The 22,612-nt window shown below is 53.2% G+C and overlaps 1 protein-coding gene and 1 long non-coding RNA gene across 2 annotated transcripts in view; both read left to right on the top strand.

Annotated features, from left to right (window-relative positions):
* The first annotated feature begins 1,373 nt into the window (after positions 1–1,373).
* LOC134486502 (uncharacterized) lies at positions 1,374–11,915 on the top strand. The gene is made up of 2 exons (XR_010065544.1): positions 1,374–1,884; positions 11,599–11,915. It is a non-coding gene; the product is annotated as an uncharacterized LOC134486502 (long non-coding RNA).
* A 1,400-nt stretch (positions 11,916–13,315) lies between these two features.
* Positions 13,316–22,612, top strand: part of Pmepa1 (prostate transmembrane protein, androgen induced 1) — a 48,457-nt gene continuing 39,160 nt past the window's right edge. Inside the window, exon 1 of the mRNA NM_001413584.1 lies at positions 13,316–13,767. Within this exon, the coding sequence (NP_001400513.1) occupies positions 13,668–13,767 (100 nt within the window). The 5' untranslated portion in view covers positions 13,316–13,667. The remainder of the gene's footprint in view (positions 13,768–22,612) is intronic.

Genomic DNA, 22,612 nt, shown 5'->3' with positions numbered 1-22,612 from the left:
TGGCACCTTGAGCCCCAAGCATGGGAAGGGGACATCATTTTAACCTTAAGGGCTCTCTCTGGGTCACCTGGAGGTGTTTTGTTGAAAGAAGGCCCGTCCGCCTCCCAGATGTCAGTAACGCCTGATTTGTTGCTCATCAGGGGAAAGGTGACCTCCTCATTTATGGCCAAGAGGTATGGAATGCTAGCTGCTTGGTCATGTTTAGGGTAAGGAGAAAGAAAGGCAGGGTTTCTGCTGAGTCAGGAGCAGGCAGTTTTAGCTTTGTTTTCTGTTCTGCTCTCAGAAGGATGAAGGTCGTATCTGTGGTTGTGTGTGTACATGAGTGTCTGTGTGTTTGTGTATATGGGTGTTAGTGTGTGTCCACGCACACTGAGAAGTCCCTTCTGATCTGAGGACATAAGCCTCACTATTAGTTCATGGCTGTTCCTCTCCCAAATCAGGGACCCGGAGCCTGGATATTGTAAAACCAAAAATATTCACTGAAGCCCAGCAGAGGCAGCCAGCCGAGGGTGTGAGCAGGAGACGGGAGGATGTTAGGAGAGTCCATCCAAGTAATACCCCTGACAGTGAAGAGGCCACACATACCAGTGCAGCAACAGGACCCTCACTGATGGCGGGTGAACCCAAGAGAACGCACAGGGAACTGAAGTGGGAACTTCAAGTCTCTTAGGAAAGTCAGTGCCAAATGAGGTCTTGCTGGGGACAGGCACATGAAAGAACATTTTCCTGAAGCACACACAGGTGAGAGGATGTTTGGAGATAGCAGACACGTGAGAGGACGCTTGATGGAGGAGTCTAAACATGAGCCCACAGACAGTGGGAGACAAGCGCTGAGCCTTGGTTTGGTTTGCTCCACCTCCCTATTCTTCACTAAAGACACAGGCCGGTTCTCCTTACATAGCGTTGTTGAGCTCAACTTGTGGTGACGCTGCCACTGAGAGACACTTGCCTAAGGACTGCTCGTGAGGCCCCTGAGGCAGCTTGATGCTTCCTTGGCATCACTTCAGGTCAGTTGGCGGGTCTGGTGGTTTCTTCGGGATTGAACTACAGCTGCTGGTTCTTGCCTGATGTCTGTCTGCCTAGAGGACTGGACTGCAGCTGCTGGTTCACATTTGGCGTTTGCTATGGAACTGAACTGCTGCCCAAGAGGATTAAGCTCATCCCCAAAGAACTATCACTGAACAGGTCCACTTCTCCCACATCCTAGTAACTTTTCTCTTCCACAACCTCTGCTCGGGGATGGGCTAGAGGAGCGGTTAAACCCTTATTAAAAGTAGGTTGGGGAAAAAAAATTATGCCTTCAGGAACTCACCCACAGGGAAGAACTCGGAATCCCAACCACTACGGATTCCGGATTCTCAACATCAGGAGTCACCAGAACTTTCTAGAAATCTCAAGAGGACATGTCCTGGATTCAGGTGGCACTGCACCACACACTCTAAAGTCACTGTGTTTGTGGGGAACAACTACAGACATAGATGGCACTAGGGGGTGCTCCTGTGAACCAGGGTTCCTGCCTAACCTACAGTCACAGGAATCAAACATGGTGCTCGGGGGGTCTCTCTGAGCCCAGAGAGACAGCCCTCACCCTAGCCCCATGCAGTCTATTGTTCTTAAAGATGTTGCCCAAGCTTGGGGCAGTGCGGACTCTGCCACACAGGGCTCTGCCCTCAGCAGGACTCTGGTCATTGCTGTCACCGGCTTGAAGTCCTTCCTTGCTTCCTTCCTTTCTAGACAGGGTCTCCTGTCCTCCAGACTGACATCACACTCACTGTGTACTGGGGAACGGCCTTGTACTCCTGATTCTCCTGGGATAAGTGGTGTGAGCCACCATGTCCGGTTTATATTGTTCTGAGGAGGAACCCAGGGCCTTGTGTATGCCAGGTGAGTGCTCTTCCCGTGATGTCTAGAGAGAGCCCAGATTGTTTTTAGTCGACAGAGAGCTCCACACCTGTAATGTCGAGCTAAGCCCTCGGTTTTTAGACTGCTCTGTGGAAGAATGACCCATTCGTGCCTCTGGGAGTTCAAAGTTTGCAGAAGCTATGAAGCAGGCCAAGTTCACTCCACGTTAGGAAAACATTGGTCTTGAGCATCTGCTTCCCTGTTCAAAACCGGCTGCCTCCAGAAGAAAGGCAAGAAGCCGTGGTGGAGTGTCTGCTGTGTGCCTGGCACTGGGACACACACACACACACACACACACACACACACACACACACACACACACACTGTCTCCTCCCAATAAACCAGGAGGACAAAACCGAAAATGCTTACTTAGCAGAGGAGAAATCAAGGTTCAGCAGAGTGTCACCCCAATGCACGGACGCAGGCTTTCTGTAGCCTGTTACGGCTCCTACATGTTCAAGCTGCCTCCCATGTGACAGCAGGGCCAGCAGACATTCTGGGATTGCAGGTCCAGACAGGACAAGGCGACAAAATGAAGGCAGTCCCAGTGTGCCCCTGCAGAGGTGTCTGTACCTCCTGCAGGCTTTTTTCCCCTAGGTATAAGAAGGGACAGACACACACTAAAGCACAGAGGCACTCGAGATGGAGGCGTGGAGATGGGTAGACATAATAGGAAAAGTCGAGCAGTGCCAGCTTATTGGAAAAAGTAGCCCTGGTTAGCCTGGAAATTCAGTATGTAGACCAGGCTGGCCTCAAACTCACAGACATCCATCTGCCCCTGCCTCCTAAACTCTGGGATTAAAGTTGTGCAACCACCATACCCAGCATGGGGGAAAAGTTTTTTTTAAGTCATGCAGGCAACATGCAAAGTACATGTGCAGATTGTCCCCAGCCACCAGCTGGTGACTGCCAACTAACACTCCCCTGGTGAGGACAGATTATGTGTCGGTCATGTGTCCAGCATAGCGTAGCCCAGCACAGTCTGTGGAAGGTCTGAATCTGAGGGAAGCTGCCCAGCGGCAGCTAGTCCGCTCGCATTCCCCTGACCATCACGGCCCAGCAGAAGCTGGCAGTTTCAAGCAGCTGCTTTCTCGTGTGTCGTAGTAGCTCAGGCTGCCTCATTAGGACTTTTCCTGATGCCCTAAAAATGTAGAGCAATGTCGCGGCACAAGCTCGTCATATTGGCACTCAGGAGGGTCACAAGTTTAAGGCTCCTGGAACTACACACAAGAAGGGGCTTGGTGAAGGTCAAAAGCCGTTCCTGGGTCCTTGCTGATAGAAACAGTCTCAGCCAGGCTGAGTCGCCTGGCTGGGATCCTAAGTCTTGCTGGGGGAGATGGCACCCACAGGAAGGAACAAAGCCCCGAACTGCCTTGGGCTGCCTCCGCCATCACTCCTGGCTCTCTTCCTCCATTGGTCCAGACTACCGGCAATTGTGTCCAATCGAACTGGCCTCTCTCAGAATCCGAACTTGGGATTGGTCCGGGCTGCCTGTGATGTCATCAGTGTCTAGCACCCTAGCTTTTTAAAAGCATCTTCACCTTTGTTAAAGGAGCCATGGGAAGAAGAGGCTTGCTTTAGCATAGTTAAGTTTTTGTTTGTGGTGTCCTGGAATTGTCGGTCACCTCCTTCTGCCCTCCCAGGATTAGAATTACAGTTATATACCATGTGCCGATTGTATGCATTACTGAGGGTTGAATCCAGGGCTTTGAGCTGCAAACTCTCTACCACATTTGTTTACTTACTAATATTTATAAAGACAGTTGGTGGTGGTGGGGGGTGGCGGTGGCGATGGCAATGATGATGATGACGATGTTGACAATGATGATGATGATGATGGTGGTGGTGGTGGTGGTGATGACCCTCCTTCTCCACCCCTGCCCCGCCTGGAGCTTGCTATGTAGCCCAGGCTGGAACCCAGGCCTTTGTACATGGTTGGCCAACACTCTCCCACGTATTTATTTGACAGGACGTTACTGTGTAACCCAGGCTTGTTTTTCAGACTAGGCTGGTCCTAACTCACAGAGCTCCTCCTGCCTCTGCCTCTAGCGGACGGACGGAGATTAGCGATGGGGCCTACCCTTAACCACCTTTTACGTTAACGTTCGTTGGAGAAAGCAGAACACAGGCAACATTTGAGAGGCTTAATCCTCAGTCAATTTTTTTTTCTTTCAAAATTTGTTTTGTTTTGCTTGAGACAGGGTCTTGGATAGCCCAGGCTGGCCTGTAACTTGCCGTGTAGTGAAGGCTGACCCTGAACTGTTGAGCCCCCTGCTCCCTCCAGCCATGGAGCACTGGGTGACGGGTGTGCGCCACCAAACCCAGCCAGGACTTTATCTCTGGATTTCCTTACTCAGCTATTCAACTACTGCCAGCCCCACACCCTTCATCTTGACTTTTCTCTTCTACGAGTGAATAGAACCAACATTCTTGTCTTTTGAGGTAGATAGAAAGCTTTTGTCAGGGCCTTGTCTACGTCGCTTTTCTGGAGGAGAGGGGTGGTTCAAAACAGGAATTCACGTGGCGTCCCCCATTGGCCTAGAACTCTCTACCCAAGCTTACGTCAGACCTGTGAAAATTCTCCTGCCTCCTTCTGTGGGGAACTCGGATTGCCGGCGTGTTGGGGCAGGCCTGTCCACAGAGCTTCCTTCTGTTGCTTCACTGAGCCCTGCCTTGTGCTAGGCCCTCCAAGGAGCAGCGTGGGCAGCAGAGGACAGGGCAGAAGCCTCCTGCCTCTATTTCTTTGTGACAGGAGAGCCCGATACTCTTCCCCAAACCCTGCGATGACTGAGGGCAGTGTCCCTTCACAGGAAGCTCCTGCTGCAGCTGCAGTGGCTGGCGTGTTGACCTGGGGAGGAAGGAGTTGTTGGGGTTCTGTGGTGCCAGATTCCTCTGGAATTTGGGAGGCACTGGGAACATCTAAGCTGCTATTCCTGGGACAGACACTAAGGACAGGCAGGGACAGCCAGCTGGGGCTAAAGACACAGAACAAAGCTCATAGCACATACAGGAAGGATGCTTTGAAAGGGAGAGGGAACCTGGGGCTTAGTGTGTCTGGTAGGGAAGGGGCTATGAGCCTCGGAGAGACTTTCCTCCAAAGCGTCTCCTAGGCAGGCCTGGCCGTCCTATGTCAGTCCCCACTGGGTCCTAACGGTGGCCCTGTCAGTAAGTGACACATTTCAGAGCTCATGTTGAAAGAGGAAACTGAGGCCCGAGATCTCCAAATAAGGCCACACTGTTAGTCGTAGTAACAGATCCTTACGTAACCTCACAATTCTGGAAAGTCAGAATCTACGTCTGGGAAAGGAGCCCATGAAAGTGTGAACCTCTCAAAGGGCGAGCTCTGCAGAGGCAGAGACTGAGAGATAACTCCAGTCACTGTACTGTGCCCTGACCCCTAAGCCTGATGCAGAGCCTCACCTCATGACTTGTAGCTGGATGCCTTTGCATACTTGAGCACTTACTGCCAACTTTCTTCAACACCCATCCACGGATGCCCGGCCCCAGCAAGGCCCTGGCGCCCTGCATGCATAGGTGAGACTGAGGCAGGATTAAAACTTTGAAATCAATCTGGGGACCCTGCCTCAAACAAAATAAGGGTGGGAGGCAGCAAGGGGGAGGGAGAGAGGTAAGGGGGAACAAGGAAGGGAGGGAGGTCATTCACATAGGTGAGAACCGCTTTATGATATTAATCAGTAACATGTATTATTCTTGGCAACAGACACCGTAGTTTTTGCAAGTACTTCTGCCCCATGAAGTCAACTTGAAGGTAGTTCTTTGGGGAGAGTTTTAGACGCGGGTTGAACATCTGGACTTTTTGTTAGGTGGTCTGAGGCTCAACCTGAGGTATAACGGTGCAGACACTAGGCTACTGAAAACCAACAGGGAGCCTGAGGGTTTGGGTCTAGAGACAGGAGGGAGCCTGGGCTCAGCTCTGGTTTTCTTTTTTTTTTTTTTTTTTTTTTTTTTGGTTCTTTTTTTCGGAGCTGGGGACCGAACCCAGGGCCTTGCGCTTCCTAGGTAAGCGCTCTACCACTGTGCTAAATCCCCAGCCCCCAGCTCTGGTTTTCAGAAACACCTTGACTAAGCTATGGTGTCCTTCCTGGGCCAAGGTTTACTCACGAGAAGACAGGACTGTCTGAAAGGCTTCCTTCTCCTCCTCTCTCCTTTCTGTCTCCTGCTGCTGCTCCTAAGCCCATCTTCTCATGGAATCATCTCTCCTCTGGAGTGGGGAAGCTGGGAAGGACGGGGACAGACAGATGGCATTGTCTTGGGCATGGCCATCATGGCCGTTGGGTCCAGCCTCTTTGGCTTACTGTTGGGACCTTCAGCCATGGTGACATTCGTCCTACAGCTAAGTCCCCGTGTGTAATACGCAAGCAAGAAAACTCCACACTCTAGACACACAGGGAACACACTGCATGAATCTGCAGATGCACACCTAGAGCGACATGTATTCACAAGCTCACCACACATGCACACATACACACATGAAAGCAACATGTATGCACAAGCTCACCACACATACACAGGTACACACCTGAGAGCAACATGTATTCACAAGCTCACCACACATGCACATACCTGCACATGAGAGCAACATGTATTCATAAGCTTACTACACATGAACATGTACACACATGAGAGCAACATGTATGCACAAACTCTCCACACATGCACAGGTACACACACATGCACATGAGAGCAACATGTGTCCACAATCTCACCACACATGCGCATGTATACTCATGAGAGCAACACATGTCTACAAGCTCACTATACATGCACATACCTGCACATGAGAGTAACATGTGTCTACAAGCTTACCACACATGCACATACCTGCACGTGAGAGCAACATGCATTCACAAGCTTACTATACATGCACACGTACACACATGAGAGCAACATGTATGCACAAGCTTACTATACATGCACACGTACACACACATGCACATAGACACTCTATAGCTCTATCTAATAACCAGGCAAGTACTTGAACAGGCTTCTAGGTAGTGGGTACACAGTAACTAGAACATGGAGATGAGTAAACGAGGGCAAAAAAGAATCATTAGCAAGGACTGAAGTTGTCTCCAGTGTGGTCCACATGCTTGTGTGACCAGCTGTCCTCAGACTCCTCCTCAGAGTACCACAGAGCCTCTACTGGTCCACAGAGCTCCGTCAAGGCCAAGGGGACCCAGAGGGAGGAAGCTAGATGAGCCTGTCTTCCTGGGATGGCCAGCAGTCAGGACCTCACAAGCACGCATAGGCTGCTTCTGCAGGGTTACTCTTCTTCACCCTCCTTGTGAAATTCTGTCCCACCACCACCCAGGTTGGGCTAGGTGCGGTCACTGGGCCAGGTCACTCACAGGGCATCCAGAAGTGTCTGTCTCTCCCCTTACCAGATGCTCTGGCCTTTCTGTAGACACAGCCACTACAGCTCCTAGATAAGCTTGTGTAAAAGGGGAACCATGAAGAAAACCAAATGGAGACCTTGGGGTCCAAGGGAGTGGCTGGCCTGAGATGTCCAACACCACCGAGGTTGAAGGGTCGGGTCAGGGCGGGGATGCAGAAGAGGCCATCATTACTGAGTCCACCCTGCCCCACTGTGGTTTCAGACCCACGCGTCCTGCCTTTACATCTCTTCCTAAACTCACTCATACATACCTCAAACCCCAGTATCCCTCCGCTGTCAAAGCAGAACAAGAATAGTGTAGAGTCCAGGTTTTGTGGGGCACAGTGCCGTAAGAACTAGCTCCTGGTGGGACCCCAGGCATATTCATGGGATTACGAGGAAAAATGTGAGGGGGGAGGCAGGCAAGCCCCAATAAACCTTAAGTAAAACAGCCCTGGATTAAGTCCAGAGAGACTAAGCAGGGCTTAAGGCATGCTGGGAATGACCTGGGGGAAATGCCTCAGTTGGAAGGACTTTCAAAGGTTATAAGCCAGAAGAACTGGGATGGTGAGTCACCCAACTACCTAGGGCTGCCTGGGACTGCTTCTCCAAAGGCAGCTTGGTCCCCATGAAGGGGGTGGGCCAGAGGTGAAGGGGGAGGACTGGCCCCAGTGAGTCCTCTCACAGCAAGCCTTTTGTTGACCAACGCATGACTTTACAGAGAGCCCAGCCTCTGGCAGCCAGTGGGCACCGTGAAGACATTGCCAGCTTCCATCAGCCCCAGCCAAAACCCATGCTGACTCCTGCTCACCCTCATCTGGCAGCCAGTGTGGGCCTGGCATCTGCACAAGGCTGGCCGCAGGATTTCTGAGGGCCCTTGCTCAAAAATTATTAACGACCACAAGAGTTTGAGACAACATGGCGGGAGGAGCAGGGAGCTGATCCCAGACCTTTGGGGTGAACCTGGGGTCCTGTGAGTGTGTAGAGCTCAGAGCTCGGAGAAGGAGCCTCCCCTGAAGCTGGTTTCACGCTGGCTGAGAAGAAAGCAAAGCCCCTCATGGCCGGCTGGGACAAGCCCTTTTCTCTCTGCATGTTCCTCTGGAGCAGATCCAGCTCAGGGGTAGGGCACAGGGCCATGCTGTCTGGAGTCCCTGAAAGGCCTGTCCCGGCAGTTGCCTGGGGACACAAAACCATTTCATAATCCCGTGACCGTAGCTGGATTGGGAAATAGATCCCCAACTCCAGACTTCCTGAGACCAAGAGTGCCCTTAGCTCCAATACCACCCACAGCTCTTTAACCCTGGCATTCCCTGCCTCTGTGTCACTTGCACCTGGCTCGCCTTCCCAGAAAGGCTGTCTGCCCCAACTTCCTGGCCACAGTCCTTCTGCTGTCTGAGCTCCCATTTGCATCTGTCTCTGAGTTACCAGCAGATACGTATGTGTTCATACACGCACAGTCTGGTCTGCCTCACCTCCAAGAATATATACCCCACAAGATGGCTCCCACCTGGCCTCTGGAGCAAGAGGACCTCTCCACGTCTGTACCCCTTGGGCTCCAGCCCAGCTGCCACATCTGTGATCCCAGTGGGCCACACAGAGCCCAGCATAGCCTGGGAGGGCACTTTGTTGTCGAACAAATGAACTAGCCAGGCCTGATGGCATAGTTACTTGGGAGGCTGAGGCAGAAGGATTGCATGTTCCAGGCCATCCAGGGCAACACAGACCCATTTTTTAAAAAAAGGAAAAAGGGAAAAGAAAGGCTACGAATGTGGTTCGGGTACTGCACAGAGAGGTGTCAACTCCGGGTACCTGACAAAGAGAAGGAGGGAGGCAGCGCTTTCTCCGATTTGTGTCCCCTAGCCTGGTGGTGAGGAGCACACCACCCCTGGCAGAGGGCCTCTCCCACCCTCACTTAACACCATCTTGACACTGCCCCACTCCCTCTGGACAGAATGCGCCCATCCCGGCAGTGGCTCTGACCTCACAGCCAAGTTCTCAGCACATGCAGAGGTACCAGGGCGGGCAAATACCAGCCACGTAGGTAATTTTAAACTTTAACTAAGACATACACGTTAGTATAGGTGTGCCCCAAATACCGGGAGTGAGATACTGGTACTGCACAAGGGATACCTGAAATTCAGATTTAAAATGTGTCCTCGATTCTCTCGGCAGCCCCGTCACCCGAAAGCCACCGTGAGTGCTAATGGCGCAGCCCATGTTCCTTCCAGAGCTCTTCCCTCTCCTACCTGCCTTACCCAAGAAGGGCCTGTCCACAGGCAAGCCATCAGTCTGTTGGGCTGCAAAATGGACGTTAATGATAACAGACTCCTCCCTCCCTCCCTCTCTCCCTCCAAGAATCCAATAAGCAAGATTCCCCTTCCTTCCCCCCACATACACACGCTCAACTGCTCTGCACTCCTTGAGGCCCTGTTATGACCTTGCCCTCAGCGGTCCCATTTTGCAGAGGAACCACACTGAGGCGAAGACTTCGATTGAGACCACACAGCCTCGTGCACTAAACCGTATGCCTTGCAGGTAGGCCCAGACACCAGGAAGGAAACCCATCTCATTTTTTTTTTACTATGATGGGTCAACACAGTAAGGTCACACTCTAGCACCCAGTAGACGGTGGTCGTTGTTGTCACCCCAGACAGGTCAACGGGAGGTCAGGGAGGAGGGAAGGATGATTGTTTTCCAACTCACTGAATTTATTGCTACCGTTTAACCTCCTCCGCTGTGTAAAAGCTACCTCATGGGCTGGAGAGATGGCTCCGTGGTTAAGGGCAGGAACTGCTCTTCCAGGGGACCTGAGCTTGGTTTCCAGCACCCACGTGAAACATCTTACCACCACCGACAACTCCAACTGCGGAAGATCTGACGCCCCCTGCTGGCCTCCCCCGGAACCCCACTCATACTTAGCATTAAACATCAATGGCCTGTGGGACGGCTCCGTCCTAAGGAACTGGCTGTCAATCAGGCCTGAGGACCTCAGTTTAATGCTGGGACCCATATGGAAGGAGAATCAACTCTTGCAAGTCATTTTCTGACCTACCCTCACGCGCATGTGACCTGAATGAAAAATAAGCCAACAAAAAGGAAAAGAAAGAACAAGATGTTCCTAGGTAGGAAACCGTTTATATAGATGCGTGGGAGAAAAATAGCCGGAGGCAGACATATCAGGGAGAATCCAGAATGGTCATGACCTTGAACTATTGGGGAGAAGGGAGGGGCAACCAAAAGGAGCAGCCAAGAGGACCAAGGTACAAAAGGAGGGCAGAGCAGGTAACTAAAATGTATGTGCATTGTATACGGAAGAGCCTCTGGGGGAGGGGTTGGAGAGTTCAGGGTAGAAGGCAGGGGTATGCCCACCATACCCAGTAGGGACTGAGGGATGCTAGGAGAATTTTGCAATGTTAAGCAGGCACCTCAGCCTCTTGTCCTGAGTCTGAAACACACGTACATACATGTGTACACACACACACACACACACACACACACACACACACGTAAAAACTAAATTAAAAGCTGCCTTATTTCCAAGAAAATCAATGGTCGAGACATTTCCCATGGGTGGACAAGCCAGATCTCCTGCAAGACCTCTGCAAGACAAGATCTACACCATTGGATTCCTTTGCCAAAGTCCCCGGCTCTCACAGAGTTTGATGGAATGAATTGCTGGAAGGAGGGCGTAGCCATAGCGATCTCCATTGGCCCCATGGAAAAAAAAAATGCTCTTTTAATATTTTTCTATAAAAGGTAGCCTGCTAGGGGCCAATATTCCACAACCTGCCACCTTCCAACCAAAACCACACGCACCTTGTAGAAACTTTTATGCAAAGGAATTCAAATCTTTAAATCCCTCCAACTTGTAAAGTATTTTTGTAAATCTCCCCCACCTTTTGTTTTCGCAAAGCATCCCTCCAACCCCCTTCCCAGAACCGTACAGCCCGGGTGCAGCTGAACCCACTTCCTTTCCTTTGCCAAGATTCTTTTAAAACTAGCCAGTCTTGAAAGACTGTGAGGTTGGACCCGGGCCCATGGGGAAAAGACACAGTTAGCACCTGGGTTAGAATAAGAACAGATGAATTCCCTGCTCTAGTTTGGGTCAAGGCCCAACCTTTTTGGGGAAAAAAAAAATTGCCTTGGGGGTTTCTTTCAGTTTGTTTCTTTGTGCAACATGGAGGTTACTCATTGTTCCAGCATCTGAGGTGAGTGGGCCTGGGCTGACCACCCACGTGCAGTCCACCTCCTTAGCACCCTTCCCAGCAAGATTAGTTAGAGTTTCTCCTTTGGTTTTACAGGCGTCAAAGCTCAGCCAGACCTTCCCAGGCCAAAGATTCGCTGAGGAAAATGCTGGTACTGGAACAGGGGCAGCCTCTCATGGTGAAGACATAGCCGTGTCCTGTCGTGGCTTTAAGACTGAGCTTATACCATGTGCAATGGCTCAGCCTATAAGGGTACTTTACTTTCTTCCCGAGGACCTGTGTTCAGTTTCTAGAACCCTCAGGGTGGCTCACAACCATCTGTAACCATCAACGGCTTTCTGCCCACAGTGCACAGACATAGATCAAGGCAAAGCATTCATACATATACCAAAAATAAATATCAGAGACAAAAAGCAAGATTGAGCTGCTATTTCAAACGAATGAACCAGAGCATCTTGGAATCTCCCTCTGGGAGGACCCTGGGCTCCAGGACGACTCCTCCAGGGAAGTCCTGGAAGGTTGGGCAGAGGGACCTACTTCCTGGACTCCTCTGCAAACTATTCTCTCAGCTTCACTTTCTCCTTCCAGTCTATTAAAAACAAAGTAACAATAACTCGTAAAAGCTTCCCCCCTCTCTAAAGACAAGGGATAGGCCTGAAGAGACTTAAAGCAGGATCATGTGTGGGCAGGGATAGGTACTCCCCGAGGCTGGGTAGAACTTAGGTTCTACCTTCCTGAGCCCTCAGCCTGCGCTTAGGGAACGCTTTCCCTGACTGTGAAATGAAGCCAAATAATATTTTGTCTCCCCAACTTGCTATGAAAGACATTACTATCTGGTGTGTTTCTAGCACACAGTAGGCACACCACAGGACTAGAAGTTTACGAATGGGTCAAAGAGACACACTTGACATTTGAGGCTGGGATTAGGGATGTGAGGCCTCTTATGTAACAGTTTAATATCTTTGAAGCCAGAGCACGGGTTCCCATAGCTCTCCAGTAATTAATTAAAACTTAATGAACAAAAAGCACACTCCCATGACCCCCTTTTACACTCTGAGCCACACAGCCCAGTCGGTGGCCTTTGGGGCGGCAGTTAGGGGGTGAGGGTAACTGCTTGGATGTCCCATAATAGTGGCAACACACACACACACACACACACACACACACACACACACACACACTCCCAGTCCTGGGTACTAATTTACAAGGCAAGGACCAGGGGGCGCTTCTCGGGGCTTGACTACTGTTAAAGAGACGCACGGGGGAGCGGGGGAGCAGGGTGTGTGTGTGTGTGTGTGTGTGTGTGTGTGTGTGTCTGTCTGTCTGTCTGTCTGTCTGTCTGTCTGTCTGTCTCAGACTATTTCTCAGTCTTCTGAGAAATACGGCCATGGGTGGGTCTTTACTCCCGGCTCTCCATGCTCTGATTTCCATGCATGGAACTCTTCCAAGGCGACCCCAAAGCCTCACAGTCTTCGGGAGCCCCCAAAAGCCTAGGCGGAGGGCCCCAGGGGCGGGAGTTGGAGAGAACACTTTTAACTTTTCGGCTTGATTATTGTCCTGGGTTGTGGCCGCCTCAGGCACCGGGGCCCCTCGGACTTGGTCTGCGGACTCCCGAGGGCGCCGAGTTTACGCAGCCCCGGAGACCGTTCTACGCGGACGCGAGGCTCGGGCCCTTTAAGAGCCCGCCCCGCGCGCGACGGGCCCGCCCCCCGGGCCGAGGAGGGTGCGGGGGCCGTCGGCGGGGATTGGCGCAGCGCGCGCCCCCTCCGCGGCCCCCGCGCGGTGGGAACCGGCAGCCCCGTCTAGCGCTGACGTCAGACCGTCTGCCTGCCTCCGACCGCGGGCGCGCGGCGCAACCCGATCTCCTTGGACTTGAATGAGGAGCAGGCGGCGGCGCTCAGCTGCGGATCGGCCGGCGCGCAGGCTGAGCCCGGCGGCCCCGCGCCCCGGCCGCCCGCCCGTGCCCCGCACGCCGCCCGCGGCCACGGCCCGCCGCCCCGGGGCTCCCGCTCGGCGGCCGGGGGACCCAGCTCGCCCCGGGGACCTCGGCGGCGCCCCGAGCCCGCGCCGCGCTGCTCGCTGTATGCGGGGCCCGAGCCCCGCGCGCCGGCCGGAGCCGCCCCCGCGCCCCGCGCCTCGCGCCCCGCGCCGCCCGTGACCGCTTGATGGGGGTCAACGGCACCGCCGCCGCAGCCGCCGCCGGGCAGCCCAATGTCTCCTGCGCGTGCAACTGCCAGCGCTCTTTGTTCCCCAGCATGGAGATCAGTGAGTGAGCCCTGTTCCCCTCGGGACAGCCCCGTGGGATACCCGGCCCGGGACATGGTGATCGCGTGGGGACTCGGGGGCCGCGCGCCTGCCTCGCCCAGGCTCCCCGGCTGCGCTCGCCGCGCCCCGGGCGCGCCCTCCCGGAGGCTCGCGGCAGCTGGCGGCCGGCCCGGCTTTGTCCCGCGGCGCTGCGAGCCTGGCACGGTCCCCGCCGCGCGCGCCCCGCCCGGACCGACTCGGACCCGGGGCTCGGCGGAGACATCGCGCCTCTCGGGAGGGCCAGGCGGGCCGGGTCGGGGAAGTTTCCATTCCGTTTTCCCTAGGGACCGGGGCGATGGAGCAATTAGGCTCTTTATCAACTTTGGGCGGGGGAGCGGGCGGAGGAGACACTGTCTGGCCCCGGAGGTGTCTGGGGCTCCTGGCGTGTGTCTGGAGTGGCCATGGCGATGCGTCCCAGGTTTCCGTGCGTATACAGAGTGCGCTGGTCCGTCTGTCTGAGTCTCGGCGCGTCTCTAGGTGTCTGGTTCAGAGTCGCGGTCTGTGCCGGCCGAGTGTGTGTCCGAGTGTCCCTGCATCGCAGTGTGTCTGATGTAGTGTGTGCGCGTGGCGGGGGTTGAGGCTGTGAACTGAATCCAGCCAGATTTAAGGACCGTTTGTGTTCAGGTGTCTGAATCCCGGGCTCAGCGCTGGCGCGACTAGCCCACCGCGGATCCCCAGTGTGTGTCATTGTGAATGTCTGTCCCGGACTCCTATAAATAGCCTCTGTCTGGACTGCTTGGCTCACTCTGCCTGGGACGGTGGTTACAAATGAGTCAAAGTTTTGGAACTGTTTGTGTTGCGACCTCCTTGGAGGTGGTAGACCCAGGGTGGTGAGTGCCCAGCTTGAAGCTCAGGCTGTGGCCAGCGTCCTGCACCTCCAGAAGTTGAGCTCAGGGAGCATCTACTTCCTTCTGTGGCCCACCCAGGTGGCTGTTGGGCTGGGTGGAGAATTGAAACCTCATTCCCTGCCATCTGCCTCCAATCTGCACCCTCCCCCTAACCCACTTTTTTGGGAGGAGGGGGCACCTTTTGCCTTTCTGTTTAGTTTCTTCATTTTACCCTAAAGCACTTCAGGCAAAAAGGCACACGGCCTCCCCCGAACCCAGACAACGTTCCTCTAGCGGAGCCCAGGGGCAACTGCCACAGAACTGGGCATTCGCTAGGTGACTCATAGGCTGGTTTCCGCAGGCAGCTGCCACAGTTTGCACCCCCACCCCAAAACCCTGGTATGTACAGTAGAGCATAAGGGGTTAAAAATAACCCATGGCCGGCCCCACCTGAGCAGGAGAAGTAGGTTTCGGTGGTGGGGTCCTCATGCCGGCTTTGACTCACTGTCTCCCAGTCTGGAATTGAAAGCCTTGGTCTCACTGAGTCATTCACACTTCTCCCTAGCTGCCTTGCTGCCCCAAGCCAGGAGATGCCAAGAAAACCTGCCAGGAGCCAGTGTTTGTGGTCTTTCTTTGGAACCAAATCCTATGGCTTCCCCTTTGTGATCAAGAGGGGTTCGTGGAATCTATCAGGATGTTAGTTGTCTTCAGGTGTCTAGGAAGAGGCTGACCCAGCTCTGTGAGTTCCTCTTGTCTCCTCCTCGAATTGCTTTAGGGAACATCCCATGGAAGTGAGAGAACCACTCCAGATGACGAAGACTAGGCACATTCTGGTCTTGTCTTTCCTCTGCTTTCTCGACTTTGAAAAACAACAAAAGACTTCATTCTTAATTTTGCCTCTTCATTGAATCAACTCTAGTGACAGCCAGACGCAGCCGAGCCCGACAACCTGAGTTCCGTCCCTGGAACCCACAGGGTGAAGGAGAGAACAGACTGGTAATTGGCCCTAATGATGTCTTGGTTGAGACCAAAATGGCTTGAAGCTCTTGGAATCGGGTGTTCTTTCCCATCAACATTGGAATAAGAGGCTTGCTTAGGGTTACTGCCTGGAAATACTTGTGTGCTCACGTGTACACACACACACACACACACACACACACACACACACACACACGTGTGTATGCACAGTCTACTTACTAAAAGAGAGAGTGAAACAGGGAGGGGCTCTCTGCTTTAATAATGTAACAGTTTATTGCTAGTGTTCCCTGAAAGTCTGGGTGGACGACGCCTTAGGTTGGTGTTTCCTGGAATTTCTTTGTTTCAAAATTTTGGAAAGGGGTGGGAAGAAAGACCCGAGGCTGTTTTACCTAATGGAAGGCAAGTTAGTATCTGCAAGGGCACACTCTCCCTGGGGCTTCTCTTCAAGACACTCTTCTAGAAGGGACTTTAAAGCTTTCTTGGCTAAGTACGGTCTTTCTGATTCCATCTCTAGCATCTGCTGCAGTGCTGGCGGTTTCCCTGTGGCCCACTGCTCCACCCCACCCCACCCCACCCCCGTGTACTCCTCAGATGTCCCATGTTTCAGATCCTGGAGGAGCTGAGCGAACTTGGAGCTCTTGTGCTTCAGGTAGACACAAGGGAAAAGGAGGTTGGAAGCTTAGTGGAGTTGTTTCTCTTGGACCACATGTGCTGTTCCTTGATTTGGAACTTGGGTGTCAGAGCTGGCCCTGCTTAAGCTTAACACCTAAGAGAGTTCCATGGGAATCAACCTGAGTCCACTGCCCATGGCTCACACAGCTGTTCTGAGGAACCCACCACTTGCCTCACAAACACATTTTTCTTGGTATCTTCCCCTCCTCTTTCCCAATCTATTATAATCTCAGAGTTGAATCCTGGCTCCCCCTCTCTCCTCCTGTTTTACCTGTGGCTTACACAGCAGGCAGATGCATGCTGAGGGTACTTTCCAAAGGGACTGTTTGGGGCCAGTGGGTTTTCGTTTAACCAGGGCCCTAGAGGGTGGCTCTTGGTGGTAGGAGTTACAGAAGCAACTCGGTTTGTTAACACCACTGTCTGCCAGGGTCCTAGAGCCACCAACTCCTTCTCCAGACCCACCTCAAACCATGCCAGGGCTCAGTGTTTCCAGAACGCACCTGTATGTCTACGCACTTTGAATCCCAGCGCTTCGGAGGTGGGGACTGAGGATTTGCTGACCAGCCATTCTAGCCTGATAGCCCAGGCCACTGAGACAGGCTGTCTCAAAAACAATAAAGTAGGGGTCTGCAAAATGGCTCAGCAGGTAAAGGCGATTGGTGCCAAGACTGACGATCCGAGTTCAAGTCTCAGGACCCACAAGATGGAAGGAGAACCAACTCCCCGAAGTTATATGTACACACACACACACACGTGCACACAGACACACTCACGCTCTAAATAAATAAAAACATTTTAAAGTCAGGTAGACAGCACCTGGGACTAACACTCAAGGTTGTCCTATGGGCCTCCACAGGCATACGCCTCTGTACCCACAGGCACTCACCCCCACCCACACACAGTTCTGGACCCTTAGCCACTCACAGGACATCCAGTTTTCCCTCCCTTGGTTCGTCTGACACACACACCGTTTGTGTTTAATACTGCTTGAATCCAGGGTGGCTTGGTCTCCAGACTGGGTCAGAGAGCTCTCTTTTTGGGAGGGAGAAGCTCTCTTGTTGGCCATGCAGGTGGCCTCTACCCACCAGAGGTCATTACCTTTCTCCTAGTTGTGACACACAGACTGTCTCAGGCCTTCTGCAAGTGCCCTACTGGGAAGCACTGATTGCTTCAGCGGAGACGCCTGCTAGAGAGGGACCTTCAGAATCAGCCGCGCTCTGCTTTTACCGAGCACCCACTCTGTACCACAGGGGGAGGAAAGACGTGCCTTCTGGAGATGGTCTCAGCCTGGGTGAAGACTCTGGCTTCAGGGCAGATGGGTGTTTCTTTTTTTTAAAGTTTTATTTATTTATTATATGTAAATACATTGTAGCTGCCTTCAGACACACCAGAAGAGGACATCAGATCTCATTACAGATGGTTGTGAGCCACCATGTGGTTGCTGGGATTTGAACCCAGGACCTTCAGAAGAGCAGTCAGTGCTCTTAACCACTGAGCCATCTCTCCAGCCCCAGGTGGGTGTTTCTAGGTCCGGAGTGAATGGTGTATGTTAGATAGCTTTCTTCTGCACTGGGGCTTTTAACTCACAGGTTTCCTGCTGTCTGGGTTTTTAGGTCATTAGGCAGTAAGAGAGCCGTGTGTTGTGACTGTGGTCTTGGGCCAGACTGGCCGTTTTAATGTTTGTCAAGGTGCAAAATAACTGTTTGTTTGAACACTTGGGGATGATCTCACACTCGTGGGAGGGCATGAGATCTCGTCCCTTGCTGCCTTCCCTCTGGATGGGGAGATTGTGGAGGGTGGGTCCCAGCCTCCTGGAAGCTGGAGGGTTTTTTTTTCCTTCTGTCTTTGTAAAGAGGAGAGCAAGGTGGTGTCAACTGGTGTGACAAGCCCCAAAATCAGGGGCTTCAGGGGAGGGAGGGGCTGAGGTTGGCAAACCCAGAGCCTTGGCTTAGGTGGGTGGCCAGGCAACCAGTTGTTTAAAAGGAAGGAAGTGTCCTGGAGGCAGCTGCTGGTGGGAAAGTCAAAGCAGAGCGCTGTGTGGTGTGGCCGTCTCTTTTCTGGGGTGTCATCATCCGTCCACAGGCAGGCCTAGGAGTCTTACAGTAGAATTTGAGAGTCTGAACCCCTCTCCCACCCCACCCCACCCCCAGCACCCCCTTCTTTGAAGGTGCCCAAGCTGAGGGCAGGAGTTTGTCAGAGCCAGACCCCCAGCTGTCTGTCCGAAGTCCTAGCATTACACAGGTGCCGCCCCCACACGCGTAGAGCTGTGAGTCTGCTCTCTGTGTGTCCTAGGGAACCCTGAAGGAGGTACCATGCTGCCCCCCGGGGGGACGGGCTATCAGAGAGCAGGGTAGCACGGTTGACGGCCATCACGGTCACCCTGTGTTGCCCTCGGGGAGTCAGGGAGCTGGGAGGCATGTCCCTCAGGCCACCATGGATTGGAAGTATAGCTCAGTGGTCAAGCACTGGGCCGCTATGGGAGAGCATGGGTTCCGTCTCCGGCAGTACAAAATAAGTGCATAATTAATCCATAGGAAGCCTACCTGCGTCCACTCAAGCCCACCTTGGGGAGCACATGTGCATGTCCGTGTGGGCCAGACCTTTCAATCACCTGGGTGGTGAAGTGGCGTGAAAACTCATAGATTGGTTAATAGGTTGGATTTTTCTGGGCTGAGGGACCACAAGCGAGGCAGGGACCCCCACCACTGAACCACAGGGCCACCTGGGATGCTGACCTTGAGTGCGGGTAATTGAACATTGGTGTCATAATCCTTCTCTTTGCCGATCCACCGCAGACAGAAATCCCGGCATGCCTGCCCTGGCACAGGAGGCCCAGTGTCTTAGGGCTCGCCAGCAGGGTCTTTTAATACCAGAAGCTTTGGGGTATAGATGCTGGGGCACAGGCAGGAGGCACTAAGTTGAGTCAGGAAGTAAACATCTCCCAGTGATGTCCAGATACCCCACTGGGTGCAGTTCTGGGACTGGCATCCCAGGGGGAGATAAGAGATTTCCTACTTAGCTTCCAGTACAAAGGCCCAGTCTTCAGTGCCCCACTGGTGCTCTGGACAGGAAGGCTAGCGCCTCTGTTCTGGTTCTGCCCGGCCTACTTCCCAAAGTGGGCTGTGACCCATCTTGAAGCCTCATGCTCTCATCCTGTGACACTACAAAGCCAAACCTTGACACCGTGGGTGGGGGTGGGATGGTCTCACCAGGGCCTTGTCACTGTGGCTCTCCGGTCACTGGCAGAAGCCGCTGTCACCAGGCTGGGGACGATGCCCAGGAGGGTGACTTTTGCTCATACCATGGCTTCCAGCACGATGGAACCTGCAAAAGTTTGGGGCGTCAGCTTTCTAGGAGCTGCAGAAATGGCTTCCCTGCCCTGTTCCCTGAGAGACTGGTAGATGGTTCCTTCTTTTCCTTTTGCCGGTTGGATCCGGAAGAGGTTTTTGTGCACCAGGTACTACTGATGCGTTCCCCCCCCCCCGCCCCCTTGGTCTTAAAAACAACCCAGTGAGAGAAGCAACTGTTACTGCCAATATGCAGATAGGAAAATGGGATCTGAGAGGGGAAGACGCTTGTCTGAGGTCACACAGCCGGGATCCCATGCTCACTCACCCTTAGGTGCCTCCCTCCCACATCGTACCCAGTGTCCTTTGCAGGATTTACCATTTCAGGGCCTCGCTAGCCCTCAGATAGCAAACTCCTATGTAGGATTTGTTGGTAAGTGTGCTTAGCCCATGAGCTGCTAACAGTAAGCTGCCAGGGCCGGGCCATTCCACTTAGCCAGGCCCGGACATTCCCTGGAAATGTGTTTGCCCCTTAGACTGTGTGGGGAGTCGTCTCTCTGGGACACCAGCACAGCACGTGTTACGGCTGGATTTGACACAGGACTGACAGATGTCCCCAGAGGGACCAAATCCAGACATTATTGGGGACATCACAGGACGCAGGATGCCTTCTAGCACTTGATAGCATTTGTCCCACTCTCCTGCCTTGCTCTCGTGGCTGTCATTCAGGTGATGTGACAGCTGGGAGCGCTCCAAGAGCCGCTGAATGTTCCTCTGAAGAGCCCAGCGAGAGCCCATTCCTGGGGCTGAGATTGGAAGGGCCCCAACTGGGCTTCTGGTCCTGTGCCTTCACACCTGCCCTGGAAGTCAGGTGTTTGTGCAGTCACTTGGTAACTGGTTTTTTTTTTTTTTTTTTTTTTTTTTTTTTTTTTTTTTTTTGCCTTTAGTCACCAGTGTCAAAGAGGCTGAGTCTGGAGTCTGTGTCTGTTCCTTGTAATATCCTCCCCGGGCCTGGTGGGGCACCTCCTAGGCATTGGCTAACCAGGGACGCAGGCAGGGTGGGAGGGAGTTCAGAGTGGCAGGGGCTGGGGTCCACACCACTGCTCTCACCCAGTAGTCTGTCACCGAATCCTACTGATGAGAGAGTCCGTGTTGACTCGCAGAGTGTCTAGGAGCTGAGGCATTCATTCTTGCTTGTTTGAATACTCCAGGCAGGTCAGGACGTGGCTTTGAAGACCTTCTGTTTTGAGGCCAGCAGTGATCCTTCCTGCATCTCCGCTTACCCCTCCACGAAGGTGGAGGGAGACAAGACACCCACCTTGTGGGGTTGTGAAGGCAGCCGATTAAGCTCTCCTGGTACAAGTTATGTCTAATGCTCTGAAGTTCCCAGTCTTTGGGGCAGGAAGCTGTGCCCCTGTCCTCCTACCCACCTGCCTCAAGAGATTTCAAAGCTGAGTCAAGGTGTAGGAGCTGAAATCTGCGCCCATGCCTTCCTTCCGCAACCCAGATGACTCCCAACCTGGGGTTAACCAGCTGTTGTCGCGGTCCTACTAAAGGTGTCAGAACGGCAAAAATACAGTACTGTCTCTCCTGCATGGAGACCCTGAGGAAAGGACTGGGAGAGCAAGCCGCTGACCTCCTGAGGTAATATGGGAGGAGTCCGGCCTGGCAGCTCACACCTTTCATCCCAGCACTCTGGAGGCAAAGGCAGGCAGAGCCCTGTGAGTTTGAAGAAAGTTTGATACTCTGTGAGTTACTCAAGGAGTTAAGCGGTGATCATGGGCACTACCACTGAGCTACATCCTCGAGCCCAACAGGGTCTCACTGATCTGTCTAGAGTGGCCTTGTAGCCTAGACCTGCTTGGAACTTGTAGTCTTTGTGCCTTAGTCTTTGAGTAGCTGAGATGGTAGCCCTGTCGGGTTCAGCTTGCCCCCCCATACTCCCCCACCCCCCAGCTGAGGACTGAACCCAGGGCCTTGCGCTTGCTAGGCAAGTGCTTTACCACTGAGCTAAATCCCCAAGCCCAGGGTTCAGCTTTCTCATAGGAACTTGTTTCTCACAGAGGCAAGAACAAGAGAATCCTAGTTCTTCTGTCCAATGTCTACCTCCCTTCTCCCTTTTTGATAGCACCGAGCTCCCTCCGGGATGGACTGGCACAGCCCAAATCCAGAGAGTCACGTGGCTGGGGTTTGGAGAAACCACCATATATTTTGCCTGTCCCTAACACACATCTTCAGGGCGACAGTAGGATGTGTGACCCTGCTGAACCCGCAGGACCCACGATCGATCGGCGCTATGACAGATGTGGGTAACAGACAGCCGGTGGGAGAGTGGGTTTGTGCTGGTCACCAGGTTTCCCATGGCTGCCAGGGGACAGTGTTCTCAGAGGGACCGTCTAGGGTCTGTGTGCCTGTGGCATCTGTCACCTATGCTGCTACCAACAGTGTTTCATTAGCCAGGGCCGCAAGAGCTCTGTCGGTCCCTGAGGGATCTGGCTCTGAGAGCGTGCAGGCAAAGTGATGAGAACCAGAGATGTGTGTGTGTGTGTGTGTGTGTGTGTGTGTGTGTGTGTGTGTGTGTGTCCAGGTTCGACTCTGTACACATCTTAAAGCAGTGATATCTTTGGTATGCATGAATGCGACCGTCAGGGTGCCTGTGTGGGAATCCGAGGACAACCTGAGGAAGTCTGTTAGCCTTATCCACTGTGGCCGGAGGGGATGGAACTCAAGACGTCCAGGCTTGGTGGCAAATAACACCTTTACCTGCTGAGCCATGCGACTGGCCCTCGTAACGACTTAGCTCCATGTCTGTAAATAATCATGAAAAAAGAATGTCTGTATACAAACACGTGCGTGTGTCGTCTGTTTAAACGTGTATGTGTGTGTGTGGGTTCCCCCAAGAGGTGGTGTTTCCCACCAGGCTCTAGCCTTCCATCCGCCCCAGTTGCCATAAGCGTGGGCAGGTGAAGTCAGCTTCCAGGCTGTCCTAGGCAGAAGAAGGGCAGTCGGAAGCCAAGTCCATTTTTAAGAAAATAAAGGTAA

Source organism: Rattus norvegicus, chromosome 3 (genome assembly GCF_036323735.1).
Source record: "Rattus norvegicus strain BN/NHsdMcwi chromosome 3, GRCr8, whole genome shotgun sequence".
NCBI lineage: Eukaryota > Metazoa > Chordata > Mammalia > Rodentia > Muridae > Rattus > Rattus norvegicus.
The sequence above is the reverse complement of the archived record's forward strand: the minus strand, read 5'-3'. Positions and strand labels throughout refer to the sequence as shown.